We start from the raw sequence: 24147 nt of genomic DNA, 5'->3' as shown, positions 1-24147 counted from the left end.
TCAAAATTATTTTTTGAAAAAAGTCATTTTTGGGAAAAAGTGGAAAAAAAATATTTTTCGGATCTAAAATGGAAATGGGCACCCAAATAAAATTGTTGTATTCAAATTGTATTTCGTTGCTACTTTAGTCGCTCGTTTTGGTCGGTACAATTTGGAGAGCACAAGCTTGGCATTTTACAGTTATTCAATTATTTGTTTCAAAAAATAAAATTATCGTAGAAACATTTCTAATCGATTGATGCAAACATCTTTGCGATCTATTAAAAATGGTTGATTTAAAGGTTCGAAAACTTAAGTTATTTCTTCATTATTTCTTACATGTTCAGTTTTTAGAATTTCAGCTCTGGTATAAAGTAAGGATCCCTTCTTTAAAGACAACAAAATGAGAAGGCTGGTCCTGAACCGACCGATGATTCGAAGCGAACTCCCGTTTGTATCTCAAAAATGCACTTCTTACAGAAATTTTGTAATATCAGTAATAGCGCCATTCTGCGTTTTCACTGCTTCATTACAGAAACAAGTATCTATTTTTATTACCTGTATGTAATTCGAGTAATATTAATTTAATGAATTTAATCGACCTATTGCAATGAACACACGACAGACAAAACGTATCGTAAAGTAGTATATTTTTAGAAATCGGACGAGTATTCAAGCGAAAAATCAGAAAAAAAATGGAGCACAAGGTGGTATCAAAAACTTAGAATGAAGAGTGTTGGAAAAATTTTAACCATGCAACCAAATTTTCAGTGTGGAGGTTTGGATCACCATTTTTGTACACGTTAGTAATAGTAAGTAATCTAATTTCACCTCTTCTTATTTTACACTCATGAACCTCACCAAATAGTGGATATATTCTTTTCATACAATAAGAATATTTATAGTAAAATATTCTTATTATACAAAAAAATACAGAAGCCGCTAAAAACTCTTATTCATGGTTTTAAAAATTCAGATTCGGTGAATGCTCACTCTCCTCTCTATCCGCATATAATCAAAAACTTATTAGTAAGTAAAACCAAGAACTCGTGGCTGTAGAATAGTGTTTATTCAGGTAATACCCCGTGTGCTCCATTTATCACGAAATTTCATTGATCACTAAAAATTTTGTTGTTCTTATTTACACCGCTAATTTGTGTTGGTTGAATGTAAATTTCCCACAATTGTCGTCTGTTTTCGAAAATGTTCAAAATGGTTCAAAATAATATATATAACTTATTCTCAAGGATTGATAGCAAATAATCTCTAAATTACATATTTCAATGATAGTATGAATCAACGAATAATTTATTTCAACTACTTAAGCAATACAATTTCCACTAGTTATTTAGACGCCTTCAAACTTAATAATGGTAATCATGATGCACTGGAACGGCAAGCACTTTGTGAACGGGAGTGACAATTTTGTGCACCTGTTGTGGTGCCTGGTATCCCTTGATTGGTTCTCGGTGAACCTGGGCGATAAATCCACTCTTGCCATCAACCTGGTAGGTAACGGTACGCTTGTGACCGTCGGCATCGATCAGATAGTACTCTCCCTGAGTGTGATCATCCTTGCGAGCCTCTTTGCGTCCATGGACATCTCCGGTGTGATCGTCATGGATGTCATAGTTGAACTCGTAGTGAACTGGACCGTGATGCTCTTCCTCATGATGCTGGGCTTGGTAATAATGCTGAGCAGCGATCACTCCGACAAAAGCAGCAACAACGATGACGACCTGAGCAAAGTTTGAATATTAGATCGTTTTGCCGAAGAATGTAATCTTTTTTAGAATTACCTTAAGAGACATGTTTGATTGCCTAGTAAAATATACAATTTGTGAAGTATAAGAGGATAATATCTCAAAGGTGGGGAACAAATGATACAGTTTTATCCAAACACAACAGCTTTTATACAAGAACAGACATTGGAAGTGCACTCACCACGCCTATTAAGCCATGATCAATTAGTGCATTTTAGTCACTTTCTTCATCTAGCCGTCCTTGTAGTGAGCGCAAGGCAAGCCAAAATCAAACCAGTTGCCCAAAAACAAGATGTTGAACATATTTATGCTATCATATATTTGTTTTTTCAACACATTTAGCAAACATGTTAATCTGAAATTGTTAATATGTGAAATTTTATTACATTCTAGCGGTTCACATTTTGATCCTTGAATATACATCAATCCAAACATTCACCACGAAAGATTTTTTGATGTTGTGTCAACTTTGCGTCTATTCCTTGCTGGTTAATTTCTCCATAATTTTACTTCACACTTCAGTTTTTTCGCCTAATGAGACTAATGAGAGCTCTCCACATAGCGCAAGGTCAGCCGGATAGGGAGAGTGGCAAAATTGTTTTAATCGCGTGCAAAATCGAACGACAACAGAAGCTGCTATTTAAGCTGTGGTTTTTTCATAGAAATGTATCATTTGTTTTCTCACTCCTGACTTTATACCATTCAACACAGTAATAAAAATCAGCGACATGTCTCTTAAGGTATTTCGAAATAACAATTTACTTTTCATATCAAATGATTGATTTTTAAATTCTGCATAGATCGTCATCGTTCTTGCTGCCTTCGTCGGCGTGATTGCCGCCCAGCATTACTATCAGCCTCATCATCACGAGGAGGAACACCACGGTCCAGTTCACTACGAGTTCAACTATGATATCCACGATGATCACACCGGCGATGTCCATGGACGCAAGGAATCCCGCAAGGATGATCAAACTCAGGGAGAATACTATCTGATTGATGCCGATGGTCACAAGCGTACCGTTACTTATCACGTTGATGGCAAGAGTGGATTCATCGCCCAGGTTCACCGTGAACCAATCAAGGGATACCAGGCACCACAACAGGTGCACAAGGTTATCGCTGCTCCTGTTCATAAGATTCTGGCCGCTCCAGTGCACAAAGTTTTGGCTGTTCCAGTCGACTATCAACATCATTATTAGAAAGATCTCCAAAGAAATAAAAATTAGCAGAAATTATTTAGCCTAAAACATTCTAAACAAATTGAAATGTGTCTTTTAAATTGTCCGAAATAATTGTCTAAACATCCAAGGTCAAGTTCAAGGACTAATTCTAGACGACTTTTTGAAAATTTCTTCCCAATAAATATAAGACCAAAAAATACCTTGATTAGAGAACATTTCTAGACACATCAGCAGGAAAAGAGTTTGGCAACAATTTTTTATTTTTTCTTTGAAAAATTCTTACTAATATTGCGTTGGGGAAAAAGAAATGTCGTATTTCTGATCGAAATTTGACGCTTTATTTAACATACTTAAAATTATCCAATTCAAGTCAAATATGTGCCGATTTGTTCGCAAACTTGTTGCCATTTAGAAGGCAACTTCATTACCATCTTCTTCAAAAATGGGTCGAATTCGTTCCGTTTCAGCAGTGCATCGCAGGCGTTGATTCAGTCTAAAAGATTTTTTTTTGCGTCAACTCGTGTAGCACCCATACATCTAGCTTTTTTGGAATCCAATCTTCTGCAAATGGTTCCAGACGGTTTTATGGTCTATACCCAGTTCCTGGCCAATCGAGCGAGTGCTCACATGCCGGTCTACTTGGATGATTTCAACGATTTTATCGGTTTCCACGACGATTGGCCTACCAGTACAGGGTGTATCTTCGACAGCCACTACACCAGAACGAAATCGATCAAACCAACGCTGTGCTGTGCGAATCGTTACAGTATCGTGTCCATAAACTACACGATTTTTTTCGGCCGCCTTCGTTGCAGTTTTACCTCGCAGGTAGTAAAAACGTAAAATATGGCGAATTTCTTGCTTGGAGGACTCCATCTTTGACGCGCTATAACTTGAGATTGAAAAGGACAATCACAACACTGTTAAAACGACACTTGTAGCATAGATTGTCGTCTTTAAATAGCCGTATAGTATGACCCGATGCGATAAGTACAACACAAGATATATTTAAGTGTTGCCATAAATTGACAATATACGACATTTCTTTTTCCCCAACCCAATATTTCACTTGTAACATTTTTGTGTGTAAATTTTCGCGATTGACATGTTTTGCAACTTTTCTCTATTCATAAACATGTCAAACGCGAGATTTTATGCAAAAAATGTAACATCTGCATGTCTGCATGCAAAAGTGCCATATATTTGAACAAGTTGTTGCAAGAAAAACTCTCTTCCTGTATAAGCGCCTATCTTTCGAAGTATTGATGACTTGTTGGAAATATGAAATGAACCAAAATTTTAGTACATTTTAATTTTTGAATCTTTTTTCAGTGTATTTTTTTGAATTGGTTTGCTATTTTTGAATGAAGATTTAAACAATTTACTAAACTCCAATATTTGACCTAAAATTTTCAAGTGTAATACTTTTAAAGTAATAATTTTCAAAACTTTTTTTCAGTTTAGAATTGTTATGTTTTACACCCACAAATTATCACTGTAATCTGAAATGATGCTACTAACTCTTAAGACGAGTTCGTCACGTACCATTCACAATAATTTATTATCATTAACGGATTGGTTAATAAGAATCACATGGAAATAAAAATTGAAATTGGTAAAAATTTTATATTTATATATAATATATATAGGGTGGCAATAGATGTATGGGAAAAATTTCATCATTGAGTGCTTTGAGGCACCCCTAGATCATGACCGATTGAGCTGAAATTTTGCACAGGTCATTTTTTTAGACCAATAAACAAAATGTACATAGTCGGTTCTTTATATTCGATAATTTTTTTTTTATATACCTTCATTGCCTCTCAGACTAAGTCCCAAAAGATCGATTTTCGGTCAAAAATTTTTTCGAGATAAAACCAGATCTCGACGTTTTATGCATTTTTAAGTCATTTGGCGTCGAAAAATTTCCAAAGGCACCCCCAAATCATGTCCGATTGAGCTGAAAGCGAAAATCGGAACACAACACCTCCACTGTTGGCCAATTCTGGATGTTTCTGGTCAATCGAACGGTCCAGTTGTAAACTGTAAAGATCTGAACTTGGTGTATTGCACTAAAAATTTATTTAGAATTAAAAACATTAAATAAATATAAGAAAATTGCACGTGTTTTACTGTTACAGTATCGGCACCATTAACACCAATCATAATTTCAACGGTCTGGTTTTATTTTCGCGATCTAATTAAAGAAAAAGTGTAAAGTGTACCGATTTTTTTCTTTGTTGACTTCCATTGTTAACACCCTGGAACTCACAACTGAATGAAACAAACAAAAAAAAAACAGCAAAAAATTTTTTAGTGTGAAATCTCACCTTTACAATGAGCCTAAACTTGAAATTGTATGATCAGTATTACGCGAGATATTGATCACTAAAGCCAGCTACCGAGGAAATAATGGGCTACCTTTTTCCCAACCTAATATATACCATTTCGGTTGTTTTTTAAATGTAGTTAAAGAGCACATATTTACGCATTCTAGTCAAGATTCAGCTACATCAGCCGTACTGCTACCGAAATCAATGTATCGTCAGCAAAATACTGGCTTTTAGTGGCACGCGTACAGCTAAAAGCGCATAAGCAAATTATTTTTTATACATTGAATCCCGAAATTTCTTAAATGTACTTTTACCAGGCCAGGCAAGGCTTTCAGTGACAAAAAATCCTTTTGGAGAAGATGTATATTATAAATGTAAATATACTCATTTTTCACGTCAACAAAAAAAGTTATTGTTATAACTTACATTACGTTTTTAACAATGGTGATCGTCTGTTAGTCAATAGCAGATATTGGTATCTTTCTGATTCTTCCAAGTGGTTATTCTATATTTTCTAGAACTTTAAATAACAAAAGTACACTTTCATAACGAACGAGCAATTTATTTCCAACTATATAAATAGGCTAAGTCATTCTTCTAGGGGGTATTTCTTTGGGAACTCTAGTAGTAATGTCCATGGTGCACTGGAACTGACAACACTTTATGCACTGGAGCGGCCAGAATCTTATGAACAGGAGCAGCGATAACCTTGTGCACCTGTTGTGGTGCCTGGTATCCTTTGATTGGTTCCCGGTGAACCTGGGCGATGAATCCGCTCTTGCCATCAACGTGATAAGTAACGGTACGCTTGTGACCATCGGCATCGATCAGATAGTATTCTCCCTGAGTTTGATCGTCCTTGCGGGCCTCCTTGCGTCCATGGACATCTCCGGTGTGATCGTCATGGATGTCATAATTGAATTCGTAGTGAACTGGACCGTGGTGTTCCTCCTCATGGTGTTGAGGTTGATAGTGTTGCTGAGGCTGATAGTAATGCTGAGCGGCAATCACGCCGACGAAGGCAACAAGAACAACGACGACCTGAGTAATGTCCAAAAAATAAGATCGTTTGAGAAAAGATTTAATTATTGAGACAAATTACCTTAAGAGACATATTGAAAAATTTGATAATAGTGTTTGATGGAATACAGTAGGAGGTGAGAGGACAAATGATACATTTCTATGAAAACACCACAGTTTAAATAGCAGCTTCTGCTGTCGTTTGATTTTGCACGCAATCGAAACAGTTTTGCCACTCTCCCTATCCGGCTGACCTTGCGTATGATGGAAAGCTCTCATTAACCACACATTCCAAACTGTGAAGTAAAATTGTGGGGAAATTGCTAACTGTGGAATAAACACAAAATAGATATACCATTCATGATGCTTTAGTCGCTTTCCTTGCAATAGGTATATTCCACTATCCTAATGTGGTTGGAATATAATGAAATTTTACCTATTTACAATTTTTGAAGGTGCGAAATTCTTTAAAATGCCATGAAAGTAAATATAACTATATAAACACACTCTACTGCTCGATTTAGCTACTTTTACAGTCAACAGGTTTAATTTTGGTTCGCCTTGCGATTACTACAAGGACGGCTAGATGAAGAAAGTGACTAAAATGCACCAATTGATCATGATTCAATGGGCGTGGTGAGTGTACTTTCAATGTCCGTTCCTTGTATAAAAGCTATTGTGTTTGGCTCACACTGTATCATTTGTTTACCTCTGTCAAAGCATATCTCATCTTATCTTTTTCAAACCTTATATTTGATTAGAAATTCGAATATGTCTCTTAAGGTAATTCTTAATAAAGCTTTACGCTGTGGCTAAACGATCTAATGTTTGAATTCTTCTCAGGTCGTTATCGTTCTGGCCGCTTTAGTCGGAGTGATCGCTGCTCAGCATTATTACCAAGCTCAACATCATGAGGAAGAGCATCACGGTCCAGTTCACTACGAGTTCAACTATGACATCCATGACGATCACACCGGAGATGTCCATGGACGCAAGGAGGCTCGCAAGGATGATCACACTCAGGGAGAGTACTATCTGATCGATGCCGATGGCCACAAACGCACCGTTACCTACCAGGTTGATGGCAAGAGTGGATTCGTCGCCCAGGTTCACCGTGAACCAATCAAGGGATACCAGGCACCACAACAGGTGCACAAAATTGTGACTCCAGTTCATAAAGTGCTCGCTGTTCCAGTGCATCATGATTACCATTATTAGTTCGGGAAACGTCTGAATAACTAGTGCAATTGTTGTCGCTTAAGTAGTTTAAATAAATTATTCATCACACAGAAACTTTTTTTCGAAATATGATTTAATGTGATTGTATATTTTGAATGTTGTGGTATTAATTCCGTGGAACGTGTAATTCTTTTGTTTTGCCAGCATATAATTTACATGCTTTGGATTATAGCGGAAAATCTGTTTCGAATAATCGAAGGGGACCTAACAGCATTACGAGTGTATATGCTGAAATCATTGAGGGTTTAATGAATAGAAGTTATGTTCATTTTTAGAGAATTCTATTCATAATTTTCATTCTAATATTTTTGAAAAATCGTATCGTTTGATTCGGATGTTGATCCAAAGTTCGTATATTCATTATATACTTCGAAGAAACCAATGTTCATAGAGGAACTTCGCTATATCAAGGTAATATTATTCGTTTCGATTCTAATAATTATTGTCATGGAATTTCATAACGACAAATACGATAGCGAAAATATTTCTCATGTTATTTTCGACAGCTCTCATGTCGGCCAATGTTTCCATGATGCTTAATCTGAGCTATACGGTGAATGCGTCAAAACTTCCTTCCATCATTGGTGCATCATCAAATATGTGTGTGGTCTCGCGTTGTCATGGTGGAAAGCGATGTTTTTTTCTGTAGATGGGATTTTCCTCAATTGCTTCGTGTAAAGTAGCCAGTTGTGAACAGTAGAACTCTGAGCTAATTATTTGGCTATGTTGTAGACCCTAACAACTGACGCCTCCCTTCCATTCCCACCATACAAACAGCATCGGCAACATTGGCGTCAAACCGACTATCGGTGAGATTTGGTCGGCTTTTAACATTGAAATTTCCAGAACTAAATCAAACAAACAACTTCAGCGTTCACTTAAGGTGGCCGTACACTTTTTGACAGAAGAAGTTTGGTTTGAAATTTATACAAAGACTATTTTGTTTGCTACTCTTTAATTATTATCATTGGCAAACAATTTCAAACACCGAACATGAAACAAAAATCGACTGAAATTTTCAAGGTAACCTAACTTTGTACCGACAGGTTTAACGAAAAAACCGAACAAATATTTTAGGCATCCAATAAATGAATATTTTCTTGTCGTGTTGTGTCGAATATATTTGATCAGTGCGCGTTAAATTTTATCTGTCAATAAAAAAAGCAAAAAAAATCTTTTTAAGTTAAACGGTTTAATTGTGATTAAACATAATAATGTACTAAAAGCTAGAAAATAATTAGGCAAGTAGCAGTTAGCAGTTATCACACCTCTCCTTCATTAGTCTAGGGTATTGATAAGACTAAAATAAAATCGTGGGACATTTGATGAAGTCACTAATTGTGGATAATGGAAATCCAAGGTGCCCCACGATTTTATTTTAGTCTTGTCAATGCCCTAGACTAATAAAGGAGAGGTGTGATAACTGCTACTTGCCTAATTATGTTCTAGCTTTCAGTACATTATTATGTTTATTCACAATTAAACCGTTTAACTTGAAAAGTTTTTTATACTTATTTTATTTTCAGGTTTTTAGTACATTATCTGTTTCATACAATAAAACCATTGTACTGTATTCTATAAGTAAAAAAAAATCATTTGGTACCGATATTGAGTGGATTGCAGAAAATACAAAGTGTGTTCTCCAAGTCAAGTTCATTCGTTTGATACACATATCTCAATCAACCATTTTTTTTTTGAGCTATTTTGTAGCGGATTTGGATTTTTCAAGATAAGCATAAGTTTTAAAATGACAGCAGAGATAAAGGTATTTTATAAATTCGATCAGTGCCTATTGGTCAAATTTCTAGTGACGTGGGACAACCCTACAGACATACAAACATACATGCGAACAGTTCAAGCCAAATAAAACCGTTTAATAAAGTAATTTGCTATTTTACGATTTCGGCCATTTTGGATTTGGATTTTTCATGATCTACTGTGATCTACTATTCAATCCCTTTCATTTGATACCAATATTAATGGGGTTTTGACATAATATGTAGTCCGCCATTTTGTAGTGGCAGCCATCTTGGATTTGCATTTTTCATAAATAACAATATTCTACTAGTCAAGCCCTTTTATTTGATACCCATATTGATGGGGTTTTGGAAATCCCATATATATGAGGTTTTGAGAAAATATGTGATCCGCCATTTTGTAGCGGCCGCCATCTTGAATTTCCAAGATCATGAAACACGCAGAAATACGCATGAAATACGCAGTTTTATAATGACTACAGAAATAAAGGTGAGTTCCAAATTTCAGATCAATCGGTCAACAGGAAGGGGGTCAAATTTATATTAATGTGGGTCAGCGCTACAGACAAACATGTTACAAACATACAAACATATAAACATACAAACAGATTACAGGGCAAGCTTAATAAAGCCGTTTAAAAAGTGTCAAATATTTTTTTTATCCCATGTATTTATTTGTTAGGCTCATTAGCATTTTAGCTGTAACAGAGCCGGGTTTTAATCGTGTACATGTACTTATGTTTATGTTTCTATAAATTGTAAATTACACAGTAGTTAGTAGTAGCCATTTAGGCGTTAAGTTTTTCTGTTCCATTACATTATGATAAATTACACAGTAGTAGCCATTTAGGCGTAAAGATATTCTTTCTGTTCTTCCATTGTTCAGCAGACCGAACAGCGGAGACAGTTTGATATTGATCATTGTTGGGTTATTTATAGAACAGCAGCCCGATGTGTCTTGCAGAGCAGAGCAGTTGTATGGATGAATCGATCTTATTTCGACCGTGGATCGATTTCCATCGTTGATGGTGGTTGCGTGGACGTAGTTATTCTATAACAACACAAAGATGGTCAATTGAGGGCCCTGAGTTTAAACTCACGATCGATCGCTTGGTAAGCGAACGCGTAACCAAGTGGCTACGAAGACCCCCTAGTCAAATATTTGCCTTCGGTCAAACAGTGTATGAGCACCCTTACTTCGCAAACTTTTGAGAAAGTTTCTACTGCGCAAAAAAAAATCACATCGGATATTTATTCAGAAACCTCAATAATATAACTTTTGACACGATTGGAATGTGGAGCCAAAAGTGAAATCAAGTACGCGTTATTTTGACACAATTGGATTTTTGTTGCTAGATTTAAGACCGCTAACTTCATGTAGTGACAAATAACCGTATATTTAATTATAATCCATTATTTGGTTTTTGATTTCTATATATTTCTATAACAATTGAGACACAGAAACGACAATATATTCAATATGTTATTATTTTCCAAGAGGTTTTTTTTACTCTATGAATTTTATGATTTTTTCTATGAATTAATAAATGCATGCAATTTACATCTTGAAAAATATTTCTTCTATCACCATGTAGCTGGTAATGCCGATCGGAAAGACACGTTCCCAGAAAAAAATTACGAAAACTTGAAATGATTCTACAAATACATTTTCTGTCATCTAAGAATTTGTAAATGCTAAGAAAAAACATTCACTTATGAAATTTTTCCGCAACATCAATTGAAACTCTTGATATGATGATCATAATTAATTTATTTCCATATATTTACACTTTATTAATTCAGCTAATTGGTACTAAAAATCTAATAGTGGTGGGTGTGATGAACGGGAACAGCCAACACTTTATGAATTGGAGTCACGATTTTGTGCACCTGTGGTGCCTGATATCCCTTGATTGGTTCACGGTGAACCTGGACGATGAATCCGCTCTTACCATCAACCTGGTAGGTAACGGTACGCTTGTGTCCATCGGCATCGATCAGATAGTATTCTCCCTGGGTATGATCATCCTTGCGAGCCTCCTTACGTCCATGAACATCTCCAGTGTGATCGTCATGGATATCATAGTTGAATTCATAGTGAACTGGACCGTGGTGTTCTTCCACGTGATGTTGAGCTTGGTAGTAATGCTGGGCAGCAATCACACTGACCAGAGCGGCAAGAACGATGACGACCTGTGTAAAGTCTAAGCATTAGGTTGATAATTAAAGGAGTTTTGTCTGGATGTTTACCTTGAATTACATTATAAGATTTTCGGTTGCAATTATCTATGAAATATATTGGAATGCGATGAATCGAATGATAAATTTATTTGAAAACGCAACGACTTAAATAGTAGCTCACTTGTCATTGAACCTTTCATACAGTTGAAACATTCTTGTTACATTCACCAAATATTTTTGTCACTGTAGCTGACATTGTGCATCCGTTCAGCCTCTCATTAGACATTAGTATACAGCTAGTATGGCAAACACTCTGAATTTACCAAACCAACAGGTTTACGAATTGTTGGCCTTGCGCTGATAGCAAGGTTGGCTGTGGGAAGAAAGTGACAAAAATGCACTAATCCATCACGGTTGGACAGCCGTGGTGAGCGCAATTTCAACGTTTGATTTAGTTAACATAGTGACTATTATAAAAGCTATTGCGGTTTGATAAATTCGTATCATTCATTCATTTACTGTTGAGTGTATCTCATCTCTTATTATTTATCGTAAAGCTTATCAATCGCGCCATTATGTCTCTTAAGGTAATTTGATGTAATACTACAAATATTTAGTTGAAATAACTAATGCTTGATTTATAAACAGGTCATCATCGTTCTTGCTGCCCTAGTCGGTGTGATTGCCGCTCAACATTATTATCAAGCTCAGCATCACGAGGAGGAACTCCACGGCCCAGTTCACTACGAATTCAACTATGACATCCATGATGATCACACCGGAGATGTCCATGGACGTAAGGAGGCTCGTAAGGATGATCATACTCAGGGAGAGTACTATCTGATCGATGCCGATGGTCACAAGCGTACCGTTACCTACCAGGTCGATGGCAAGAGTGGATTCATTGCTCAGGTTCATCGTGAACCAATCAAGGGATATCAGGCACCACAACAGATTCACAAAATTATAGCGCCAGTTCACAAAGTACTTGCTGTTCCAGTGCATCATGATGACCATTATTAGGTTTTTACAACGATTAGTCGAAATTTTACTGTATAATTAGTTGAAAATAAAAGCATTGTGATTGTTAGTTTCAAACACTGTTACTCTGAATTCTGCCGTCAGAAAACGTTTCTTTGAAAAAATTGACTTTTTCAGATAATGATAAAAAATCTAAGACAGATAATTTAGTTTGATAAATTACCCATGGAAGGTAATTATATTATTTTTTTGCAAAAAATTCTACGCCCTTGCGAGCGGACTTCCGGCAGTTAACTGGAACATTCGCCATGGCGGACCTGCCAATCGTTGCCATCCAGGGTGTTTTGTCGCTCAGGGTCGTCGGCCGTCCGGAACCGGGTTTCCTTTGATGCTCTGATTGTTTTCCAATAGTGCAACGATATTGAAGATGCCGGAACGGACGTATCCGTATATTAGGCTGTCAAAAAAGTCCTGCGGTATTTTATTTTTATTTTCATTTGTTCATAAAATTAGTTACAATCATCTGTTTTAAGTCAAATATGCGCCGTTTTGTTCGATGACTTGTTCCCAACGAGATGCCAACTTCATAATACCCCTGTTATAGAAGTTCGCTTCCTTATTGGCAAAAAACTCGGATAGCCATTGTTCACAGGCCTCTTTTGTGGCTAACTTCTGACTACCTAGCTCGTTCGCCATGGACAAAAACAGGTGGTAGTCACTTGGTGCAAGGTCCGGACTATACGGCGGATGCAAAAGAACCTCCCATCCGAGCTCCCGGAGCTCCTGGCGCGTCACCAAAGAAGTGTGTGGCCTGGCGTTGTCCTGATGGAAGACAATGCGGCCTCTGTTTATCAAAGATGGCCTCTTCTTCATGAGTGCTACTATATAGAGGTCCAGTTGTGGGCAGTACAGGTCCGAATTGAGCGTTTGGCCATAGGGAAGCAGCTCATAATAGATTATTCCTTGACAATCCCACCAAACACACAGCAGAACCTTCCTGGCCGTTAATGAGGGCTTGGCCACCGTCTGAGCCGCTTCAGCGGGCTTCGACCACGACCGTTTGCGCTTCACGTTGTCGTAAGTGACCCACTTTTCGTCGCCAGCCACCATCCGCTTCAGAAACGGGTCGATTTTGTTGCGATTCAGCAGCGATTCACATGCGTCAATACGGTCAAAGATGTTTTTTTGCGTCAACGTGTGTGGCACCCATACATCGAGCTTCTTTGTGAATCCAAGCTTCTTCAAATGGTTAATAACGGTTTGATGACTTATCCCCAGCTCTTGGCCAATGCTACGGCTGCTACTATGCCGGTCTTTCTCGGCTAATTCAGTGTATTTGTCGCAATTTTTGACGACAGGCCTTCCGGAGCGTGGCGCATCTTCGACGACCTCTACACCAGAACGAAAACGTTGAAACCATCGTTGTGCGGTGGAAATGGAAACTGTATCGGGTCCATAAACTGCACAAATTTTATTGGCAGCTTGAGATGCATTTTTGCCTTTGTCATAGTAGTACTGTAAAATATGTCGGATTTTCTCTTTATTTTGCTCCATATTTGCGACACTATAACTCACGAAAGACTTAACGACTAAACAAAACACTGTCAAGGACTATATTATAGCGCGCAAAATTACCTTTCCAGCAAGCTATAGTATGACTCGATACAATGAATACAACTAGAACTATGCGCTTACAACGACACCTCGCGGAAATACCGCAGGACTTTTTTGACAGCCTAATATTTTTTTAAAATATTATTTTTCCAAGAAAGTCGATTGATTATGCAAAAACTTTTTTTCATATTTTAACTCTTTGTGGTCGTAAAACAATTAATTGTTTAATTGGTCGGTGTTAAGTCGGATCGGACCATATAGACATTTTTATGATTTCGAGAAAGCGAACTTGAATTTTAGTGTTAAACTGCGTTTCATAACTATAGAATCACTCAGTTTCCAGAGATATGTAAGAAGTCGGTTGAATTGAAGTATATAATGCAGTATATAATAACTACTAGCTGACCCGGCAAGCTTCGTCCCGCCCAAAATTTGTTTTTTGTTATCAATTCAAATATTCACGTTTTCTTACTATGAGCAAGTTCATGGGTCCAATCGCAGAGCTGTTCATTGATTGATCTTCTATTCGACCCCGTTGAATGCACCTTTTACTATAAAATTCCTAGTATTTCTAACAATTCTAACAAAATAAACAATCGTCATTATAATATCAGATTATTTTCAGACACAATTCTCGTTCAAGATTTTTCAATCACTTAACATGTTTTTTCCGTTACATGGAATAAATGTTTTATACAGAAAATATGATAGAACAAAGACAGTCCTAAATCCTAAATCGGGCAATTCCTTCCTCGAGTTCTGCTCTTATCAGCACATCCGGCGATCCGTTTTTTTGGTATTGATAGAAGAAGATATAGGAGTGCGTTTCATCACATTAAAATCCATTTCTTGTTTTTAAACAAAGATCGATTTCGCTAGCGCAAACATCAAATGAACTAACAGCACTTATCACTATGTAATTGTAGAACATATGGGAATTCAATTATCCGATTTTTTCCTTTTTCCTTCTGAGTTTTCCAAAAATTTTCAATTGTCATGTTTGGTTGGAATATTTTTGGTTGAAATATATTTTTATGGGACCCCCTCTCCATTCCAGAGGACATTATAGAAACCATTATAGAAACATTTCTCATACCCAAAAATCCTCACATCCTAAATTGTGCTTGATTAGTTCTAGAGTTATGCAGAAGTTTGTATGGCAGACCCCTTAGAGGGGGGAGGAGTGTATTCATCATAGAAACTTTTCGTGCCCCGTAAAACCTTCACATTTTCGTGCCCCGTAAAACCTTCATTTGGTTCCATTTGCGTGATTAGTTTTCGAATTATGCAGAAATTTGTGTTTCATTTGTATGACAGTACACCCTTAGAGAGCAGGAAGAGTGTCTAACCATCATAGAAATATTTTTTTGCATCCTAAAACCTCAATATGCCCAATTTGGTTTCATTTGCTTAATTAATTCTCGAGTAATGCAGAAATTTGTGTTTCATTTGTATGGCCCTGTGATTGTACGAATAGTAGATGCAGCTTACAAGCAGTATGAGTGATTTCAAGAGTTTAAACGAGCAGTATCCTCTGCGTAGAACGAGATACACACTACAACATGGCATCTCTGGAAACTTAGAAAATTGAGTGGTTCTAAAGCTATGAAACGCAGTGTATAAGGGATTCTTGTTGATCATTCAAAACAGTTTCGATAGGTTATTCTTTTTTATCCAAAATATATATTTTTATTAAGGCTCATATGGCCTCAACCTGACGGGGCCGGGAGTTCAATATTTCGACAATGTTTGCCTTATAACTATGTTAGTAATATGTAACCGATTACTCGCGGTTGACTCGAGGTTAGTATTACAAGTGTTCTCGTAATTGTGATGTTGCTGTCTTCAATGATCTGTACCTGTGCCCGACACGGGATACTTCCTATTGGGATGCAGCTGACCATTAATCAGCAACGCCCCCCTAGTCTGTACCCCATATTTAGCGTGGTGCGTCTTTCTCGCCTCGAGGAATCCAGGATAGAATGGTCACTAGCCGGCGCAATCGTCAGCTCGTGTAGAGTTGTCATGAGCGGTACAACCTTTGGCTCTTTTTGAATGATCAGTGGACTGCACAACCTTCGGCCCGTGCATCTGTAAAGAGTGTGTGTATGAATTGCCGCGACTAAGTAAAAGTTTATCGATCGGATAGGAGGGATATGAAACGGGGGTACAACGAAGGAAACATCATTAAACGTTGACATCGGCGTTTCTGAGGAACATTCTATTCTAGTTATGGATGTTTTTCTCCACCAAATTTTTGTTTTATTTTTAAAAGATAGATGAACAAATAATGATATAATGGATACTAAAAATATTCTTCGTTTTATTTTTACGGAGCACGAAAAAAACTCCGAAATTCGTGTCTCTACACTAGAATACCCCCTTAACACCGACCAATTGTGAATTGGTGAATATCGAATGTCGAACACACAGGCATGTTAAATCGAACTTATTTTTTGACAATTGTCAACAGTATCCAATTCGAAATATTTGAGATTTTATGCAGCCACAATTTTATTCAGTATTACAAATAGTGAATTTTGTGCCTATATCCAAACTAGCGTTGGGAGAAAACATTTCATCTTCGGCAGAAATAATGTTTTTTTGTGTGCTGGAGGGTCAAATGCGCAAATAATTAGCTATTTTGCAAGCTTAAAAAAGTTTTGTATGTATGGGAGCAGACATCTGTTCCATTTTTCTTTTTTCATTTAATTTGGGATTGTACCAAAAGAAGTCCATACGATGTCAATGGGGATCGAACCAAGGCCGACTGGAAGCAATGCTGTTTCACACGAACACACTATCTATATAGCTAACAGTGCTTTGTATAAAAGTGTGGAAATATTACACCTCATTATAAAATGAAGTTAGAAAGTGTTTTCTGAGAAGAAAAAGAAGAACATAAACGAGAATATATATCTTTCTCTGTCTGGGCCGTGTATTTGGCAAACTATAAGAGAAACTTTCATATGCTTTCATTTCAATGTGTCTCCTGTTTCGCTCGCTCATAACAGCTCGGCTGAAAAGTTCATAAGGTTGACGTCTAGATGGCGCCCCTTGCAAAAATCTACTTGACTATCACAAAGCACCATCTTTCAATGGATTCAATGGATATGAGTTACAGCATTGAGAGTGAAGCAACTTTTGTTATTGTGAAAAAAAAATGGAAAAATCACAAATCAATGATGGCAAAATTGCACGGGCTTCGAATTGCTTCTGCATCCACCGTATCCTCAAGATTTTCCCCCCAGCGACTATTTTCTGTTCGCAGACCTGAAGAGAATGCTCGCTGGCAAGAAATTTAAGACCGATGATAAAGTGATTACCGAAACTGAGGCATTATTATAAAATTATGTTGAATAATAAAATTGAATTTAGCAAAAAAAATAGTTTTACTGTGTTACTTTATCAACTTTTCAGCCGAACTGTTATTGGCTCATATTGGCTCTAGCATATATATTATACAAATGATATGCACGTATTGGGGAGTACAGCATTTTCTATAATTTTTCGGCTCATTTAATGTAACAAATCGGGATGCCATAATATGTGCTAAAAATTTACTTTGGGTGTACGAACTAGGATCTAAGAAATCGTTTCCGATTCGGTAGCATACACACTCGCTGAGCAGCGTTTCGATTCTTATGAAAATGTACGAAAATGGCTCGATGACAGATTTGACTCAAAAAGTCAAATTTGACTGACAGCTTGACTGATTGTAAAAATGCTTACAAGGACCATTACTTTGAATACAATATTTTAAACCATTCGAGAACAATATACATGTATTTTTGATTAATAGTTATACGAATTTATAGTTACGAGGAGCATTCAAAAACAACTGTCAGTAAAATCGCCAAAAATCGAAAAATGCATTTATTCAAAAAATTCAATTACAGTCTTTCAAAATACTTCCCTTCTGATGAAATACACGATTCCCTGCGAGTTTTCCACTTTTGGAAGGTCTGGTAAAGGAAGTTTTCTCCGAGCTTCTTGAAAATCGCCTTCGTTGCTTTTACTACTGATATATTCTTGGTGAATCGACGGCCTCTAAGGTGTTTTTTCAGCTCAGGAAACAACGAAAAATCACAGAGAGCCACATCTGGTGAGTAAGGAGGGTGTGGCATAACTTGAATGTCGTTTTTCTCTAGGTATTCGGTTACAATTATTTTAATTATATTTTAACGCACAACGTTGTTCATTTTTTAACGTCGTGTCACACATAGCGAAAACTTCGGAGGCCAAAACCAACACGATTTCAAAACACATACACTCATCCGCTATAAACGAGTGTTGGGACAATACTGACAGTTGTTCTGGAAACAAAAAACCACATTCTACATGCTCCCGAGGTCATTACAACCGTAACCAGTGTTGCCTTTTAAGAAAATCACTGATAGTTGTTTCTGAATGCTCCTTGTATACACTTGGTATGCATAATTTATTTAAACTATATTAGAATTACAATATACAATTTTCTCTAGTTAAAAATGTTCAACCCTAATAATGGTAATCATGGTGCACTGGAACTGCAAGAACTTTGTGGACTGGAGATACAATTTTGTGCACCTGCTGAGGAATCTGATATCCCTTGATTGGCTCGCGGTGAACCTGGGCGATGAATCCACTCTTGCCATCGACCTGATAAGTCACGGTACGCTTGTGGCCATCGGCATCGATCAGATAGTACTCTCCCTGAGTATGATCATCTTTGCGAGCTTCCTTGCGTCCATGAACATCTCCGGTGTGATCGTCATGGATGTCATAGTTGAACTCGTAGTGAACTGGACCGTGATGCTCTTCCTCATGATGTTGAGCTTGGTAATAATGCTGAGCAGCGATCACTCCGACAAAGGCAACAAGAACGACGACGACCTGATTAGAGTTCGTTAACTTATTTGCTCGTTGAAAATAAATAAATCTTTGTTTCCATTACCTTTAACGACATGTTGGAAAATTTGGAAAGTGTTATGGAAACAGAACAATGAAATGATGTATATTCTACTTTATAGCTATCGAACGAATGATACGTTTTTATCGAAATATGATAGCTTTTATAGTAGACACTACAATCGATGAGATAATAGTAGGATAGATTCGTTCATTTTGACACTTTCTACATTTAGCTAACCTTGTTGTGCACGCAAGGTCAAAAATAAGCAAACCTGCACAACATACTGTTTAAGTCCTACTAGTCCCTTAAACATGAAATTATCTCACTTTCGAACGTGGAAGAACAATCATTTGAAAAAATGAGAAAATAATTATTTATTAACAGTTTTGTTTACACAATGAAAGAAACAAGATCAATTTTCATGTTAAACTACAATTATTCATGCAAAAAACAACTAATACAGCATTTGATTTGAAAAAAAGCAAATTTTGAGCAAATTTTGAACAAATTTTTTCAATTGTTTTTGCGATAAAGAATATTCGGCATAAATATCTCAAAGTTTCACCAATTTAGTTCAGTTTTATCTACAAGAACTGGTGTCACAATTTGGTTTCAAGGCGTCATGTGAATGTGCGTTATGAGTATCCATTACCAAACGAGTTTTAATGAACAAGAAATAAAAAGGCATTTCACAGCCGTCCTCAATGTCTTACACAAATTCCTGTCTCATTTCTCATATTTTGTCTGCTCCTTTTCGTTTCCCAGACTAGACGAGAAATTGCAGAAAAATCTGGTATCCAACTCTTTCTCTATCTTATTCGGCGAACAAGTTAACGAACCATAAGCAATACCCGGTGAATGGGTGTACAACAAAAATACATTATCATGGCTGATATAAATTGCACCGATTCATTCACCATATATCATTCAGCTTAGTTCATCGGAGTAGTTCAAACCTTTACGCAGATACCAGTCAATTATATGATAGGAAAATTCTAAAATGTCGCTCAAGGTTTGTTTATATTTAGAAACAACGTGAACGAGATTTTTTTAAATTCTAATCACACTATTTATAGATTACCATCATTCTTGCTGCCCTCGTCGGTGTGATCGCTGCCCAGCATTACTACCAAGCTGAGCATCACGAAGAAGAACATCACGGCCCGGTTCACTACGAGTTCAACTATGACATCCATGACGATCACACCGGAGATGTCCATGGACGCAAGGAGGCTCGCAAGGATGATCACACTCAGGGAGAATACTATCTGATCGATGCCGATGGCCACAAACGCACCGTTACCTACCAGGTTGATGGCAAGAGTGGATTCATCGCCCAGGTTCACCGTGAACCAATCAAGGGACATCAGGCACCACAACAGGTGCATAAAATTGTTGCTCCAATCCACAAAGTGCTTGCAGTGCCAGTTCATCATGAGTACTACCACTAGTCGATTTTATGTTGTCATAGTATAAATAGGTGATATTGAATTTTTAAGCTACAAGTCTGATTAAATGCGTGCAGTAAATTTGTTTGGCTTACACTAATTAAACAGGTTTAATTTATTGTAAAAAACACGGGTTAATTCCATTTTGCTTAAAATGCGTAGATCTATCATTAGTACCATTCATGCTGAAAGGATTAATTTCGACACAGCAACAGTTTAGCTTTCAACCCTCTGCTCGGGCGCCTTAAGTCAACTATTTTAACAAGCAACTATGCTAATAGTATCGTAAACTACCAATTTGATCAGTTGTAAGGAATAATATTTCTGAAGCCAAAGCGAAGTGTCAACAGAGGTGGACACTGTCATTGGCCGCCCCTATTTAATTGAGCGCAATAAATAATTCCTTTAAGTGGAGTGGTAAAATGTTGCAACTGTTTTCGGTGGGTGTATTTTTGAGTCCAGTGTGTAGCAGCGGTCGCGTTTTTTTTGTCGACAGGTGGTGGTGCTTCGATTTTAACTGAGTTCGAACCAAATCGGCTTATAGACACGCGAGTAGTCCCGACAGCACGCAGAGAGTTTCTGCCTGCCGGGTTGGTTTCAGAATCATGTAGCCAAGTCTACCGGAGAAATGTTTCGCCATTGTCATCAATATTAACGATCAGATATTTAATTGTGAAATTATTTCTGCAACCTCAATCCTGATTTTGCATCTTTTTTTCGAAGAAACACCGTTGAGCCAACCTTTGTTATTCTGTAGCTGAATAAAGATGCATCTAGTTTATATTTCATCGTCCACCAATAGACAACTATATTGCTGGTACCGTCAGTGTTACATAAACATGTTCCATACTAGACCTTTTAAATAAAAATTTGAGGGGTTGTATCCGAGAAATGATCGCTTAGGTCGTAGGACTACGCAATCTATTTTTTGAAATTTGTTGGTTGATCATTTCGGATATTATTTGCGAATACGTCGAAATTTCATAAATAACGTAAAAAGTTCCGGGGACCCTAAAAAGGTTTAATGGCCTACGTAGTTTTGTAGAATCACTTCGAGAAGCAACGTTTCTTTCTTGCCTTTGCGAGAACAATATACTAATTGGTCATATGCCGTAATTTGTTTCTCCATATCAATGCACGCATTGCACTGAGTATTTAACGAGAGGCATCTTCCGTGCATCGCTATTCAACAAGCATCAAACACGCGTCTAACAGATGCATACAGTTGCAGCGATAAAAATGAAACATCGCATGGATGATCGTTTATGAAAAATCGTTTCTCGACTCTCGGTCAAAACCGTCAACAAAGCTAGGAGCTTGTTGCATCACTACAGAGCGGATGCGCACGAGAGCAAATACGAATGGCAACTAAAAGATACGAAGGTGTGCTATTCACATGTACAGGAAATGAACAAGTTATAAGTTTCGCGCAACGAAGACAAGCAACACACACAAAGCCAAACACTGATGGCTAGAAGCGTGTAACAGGCGTATAGCTGTATATAATATGTATTTAGCTTTTCATGTGTAATTTCCCATTTGTACTTATTGAAGGTTTTATTTATTATATTTATTATAATTATAAATTATTCCATTATTTTCGTTATTTATTTTTTTAATCATAGAAATCTTTAATTTTCCGTTGTTTAATCTTCGTTATTTATTATGTTAGTTATTCTTCGTCAGTCCACACGTTCACACTTGCCATAATTCAAGGTTCACTTCCGCCAATTAAATTCAAATACGCTTCGCACATTCAAATAATTTGTTCGCCAGAAAGTAGGCAATCCGATAACTCGAGCACCGTGGATTTTTCCATGCACTTCATTAATATTTTCGATCAGTTTCTTCTTCTGAGAGATGATTGGTCACAGCGAAGTTTGTCTGGCGAAGGTGACTCCGAAGGTCGCGTCGCGTCCTATTCGTGCCCTTGAGGGAAGGAGGAAAATGAGAAGGTCAAATTTGGGAAGTACTCGCGAAAGTAGGATAGATGTTCTAAGTGTCCATGTACTTGAATTTCGGCCTAGACAGTAACCGAAAGATCGCGACTTGTCGCGATTGCTAGCTACTTAGTAGACTTCCAAAAATCTCCAGACGTTTCTCGTCCATTTTGTCTCGATGCGTGAAACGTTCTGGAAGTGTGGACTTGGTCGCGAACGTGTAAGACTTGTGGTAAAACGTGATAGTTTTCTGAATATTCATTGTCCTTCAATGTTTCAGTCAGTCTTGTTAATGGTTACCATCGTATCACTAATTATGGAGACGTATGTGCTGTGTCATTAATGAACATCATAACATGAACAGTCAAAGTACCTTCGACCTAAAAATGTCATGATATTTCGGTTTTTTCCGTCTTATTCATTAGCTGTTCATCGTCCCGTAATTAAACAACAGTGTTCACGGGGAACGCTCCCCGCTTGAAACGTTCATTCAACACATTCGCACTTGATAGGGAATAGTTTCTCGGTTGCTTTGATCTAAACAATCCGTCTAAATATCATCCATCGTGTATGGATGTGTGAGTTAGAAGGTGGATGCATGTGTGCAGCTACGCTTGAATGCAGAATAAAAAGAGAAGAAGAACGCATACCACTGCAGTTTCAATGTAAAATGACATTAAAACTACAGTCAAAGTAGCCGGAATTAAAGGATGGTTATGAGCACGAATGGAAGAATGGAAATAGCATATTTTCACCGCTCTTCTGGGTACGTTCGACAGAACGAGAGAATATATAAAATTTCAATTGATTGTCGTGTTTGCGCTGTGCGTTTATTCCAGAGGTGACTGTTGGAACCGAGCAATGCTTTCTTGGTCACAATCGCAATACATATTGAGCTGTGACTCTGGCGCAAGAGCAGTATGTGATGGTTGAGAGAAATGTCGACCGTTTACAACACTGGTTTCAGTTCCCGTGTAGCTAGGTATAATAGCTTGAAAACTAGCTAGGGTAAATGATCTTGGTTTGTCCAATTTGGGGTGTTTTTACGCAACTAGTAAATGCAAATCGATTTTTCTTCATGAAAATCACACATAATCGATACGAGTTTGGGTTTGTTGAAAAGCCCCAAGTCTCTAGTTGCTAATACTACCATAAGGTGTTGAAATTATTCAAATTTTTATGTTTTTTAACGATTTTCCTTAAAGAAGAATTATGATCATGGTTTGACCACCTCTGATCATGGTTTGCCCCAAAAAATGATCATGGTTTGTCCGGTTTCAGAAATCTCCATTTTTGAATGAAAACATTCGAATTCACAATTAGATGTTGCATTTATCATTGCTTGAGTTTACTGTCATCATATTGATTCATTCATAATTTAGGCTTTCTTCAGAATATTGCCTTTTCTTGGGCATTTTAGAAGTGTTCACCTCAACACAATCAACACAGAAAAACCATACTTCTGCTATGCGCGAAGCACACCATAAACAAACATAAACAAACTGCAGCACGCCAAGCGGTTGCCATAGAAATCATGTGGACAAAACAACATTATTGAATTGGACAACTCATGATCAGAATTGAGTTCATCAAAATGCGTTAATTTAATGGTTTAGCTATGTAAATCCGATACAAATGGTGAGCAAGCATGATGTTTACAATATTTATAAGTGTTGTAATCCAGAAAAGGTCTGAATACGTGCCAAATAATCATCTGGTGATCGATTAAAAGTTAGCTCGAATGAGGGGCGCATTGACACGAATAGAAGGTGTATTTTATAATAAAAATATACTATCAAACTACTATAAATCAT

General features: G+C 37.2%; 8 protein-coding genes across 8 annotated transcripts in view; 4 read left to right on the top strand and 4 right to left on the bottom strand.

Moving 5' to 3' along the window:
- Positions 1-20690, top strand: part of LOC129777387 (larval cuticle protein A2B-like) — a 165689-nt gene extending 144999 nt beyond the window's left edge. The window contains exons 2-3 of the mRNA XM_055783630.1: positions 19711-19957; positions 20022-20690. Of these exons, the coding sequence (XP_055639605.1) occupies positions 19946-19957; positions 20022-20396 (387 nt within the window). The 5' untranslated portion in view covers positions 19711-19945 and the 3' untranslated portion in view covers positions 20397-20690. The remainder of the gene's footprint in view (positions 1-19710; positions 19958-20021) is intronic.
- LOC129777395 (larval cuticle protein A2B-like) lies at positions 1326-1846 on the bottom strand. The gene is made up of 2 exons (XM_055783640.1): positions 1779-1846; positions 1326-1718 (listed from the first exon to the last, which is right to left on the bottom strand). The coding sequence occupies exons 1-2, from the start codon at positions 1788-1790 to the stop codon at positions 1344-1346; spliced, it is 387 nt and encodes a 128-aa protein (XP_055639615.1). The 5' UTR covers positions 1791-1846; the 3' UTR covers positions 1326-1343.
- LOC129777385 (larval cuticle protein A2B-like) lies at positions 2434-2992 on the top strand. Its single transcript, XM_055783627.1, has 2 exons — positions 2434-2482; positions 2543-2992. The coding sequence occupies exons 1-2, from the start codon at positions 2471-2473 to the stop codon at positions 2942-2944; spliced, it is 414 nt and encodes a 137-aa protein (XP_055639602.1). The 5' UTR covers positions 2434-2470; the 3' UTR covers positions 2945-2992.
- LOC129778608 (cuticle protein 7-like) lies at positions 5881-6413 on the bottom strand. The gene is made up of 2 exons (XM_055785624.1): positions 6362-6413; positions 5881-6300 (listed from the first exon to the last, which is right to left on the bottom strand). The coding sequence occupies exons 1-2, from the start codon at positions 6371-6373 to the stop codon at positions 5881-5883; spliced, it is 432 nt and encodes a 143-aa protein (XP_055641599.1). The 5' UTR covers positions 6374-6413.
- On the top strand, positions 7001-7497 carry LOC129777396 (larval cuticle protein A2B-like). The gene is made up of 2 exons (XM_055783641.1): positions 7001-7062; positions 7123-7497. Exons 1-2 carry the CDS (start codon positions 7051-7053, stop codon positions 7495-7497), a joined length of 387 nt encoding a protein of 128 aa, XP_055639616.1. The 5' UTR covers positions 7001-7050.
- On the bottom strand, positions 11097-11712 carry LOC129778591 (larval cuticle protein A2B-like). The gene is made up of 2 exons (XM_055785580.1): positions 11659-11712; positions 11097-11468 (listed from the first exon to the last, which is right to left on the bottom strand). Exons 1-2 carry the CDS (start codon positions 11710-11712, stop codon positions 11097-11099), a joined length of 426 nt encoding a protein of 141 aa, XP_055641555.1.
- On the top strand, positions 11870-12479 carry LOC129777394 (larval cuticle protein A1A-like). Its single transcript, XM_055783638.1, has 2 exons — positions 11870-12043; positions 12105-12479. Exons 1-2 carry the CDS (start codon positions 12032-12034, stop codon positions 12477-12479), a joined length of 387 nt encoding a protein of 128 aa, XP_055639613.1. The 5' UTR covers positions 11870-12031.
- LOC129777397 (larval cuticle protein A2B-like) lies at positions 18552-19036 on the bottom strand. Its single transcript, XM_055783642.1, has 2 exons — positions 18988-19036; positions 18552-18926 (listed from the first exon to the last, which is right to left on the bottom strand). Exons 1-2 carry the CDS (start codon positions 18997-18999, stop codon positions 18552-18554), a joined length of 387 nt encoding a protein of 128 aa, XP_055639617.1. The 5' UTR covers positions 19000-19036.
- Positions 20691-24147: the final 3457 nt, after the last annotated feature.

The sequence above is a fragment of the Toxorhynchites rutilus genome, chromosome 3 (assembly GCF_029784135.1).
Source record: "Toxorhynchites rutilus septentrionalis strain SRP chromosome 3, ASM2978413v1, whole genome shotgun sequence".
NCBI lineage: Eukaryota > Metazoa > Arthropoda > Insecta > Diptera > Culicidae > Toxorhynchites > Toxorhynchites rutilus.
This window is presented reverse-complemented; position numbering and strand designations above follow the sequence as displayed.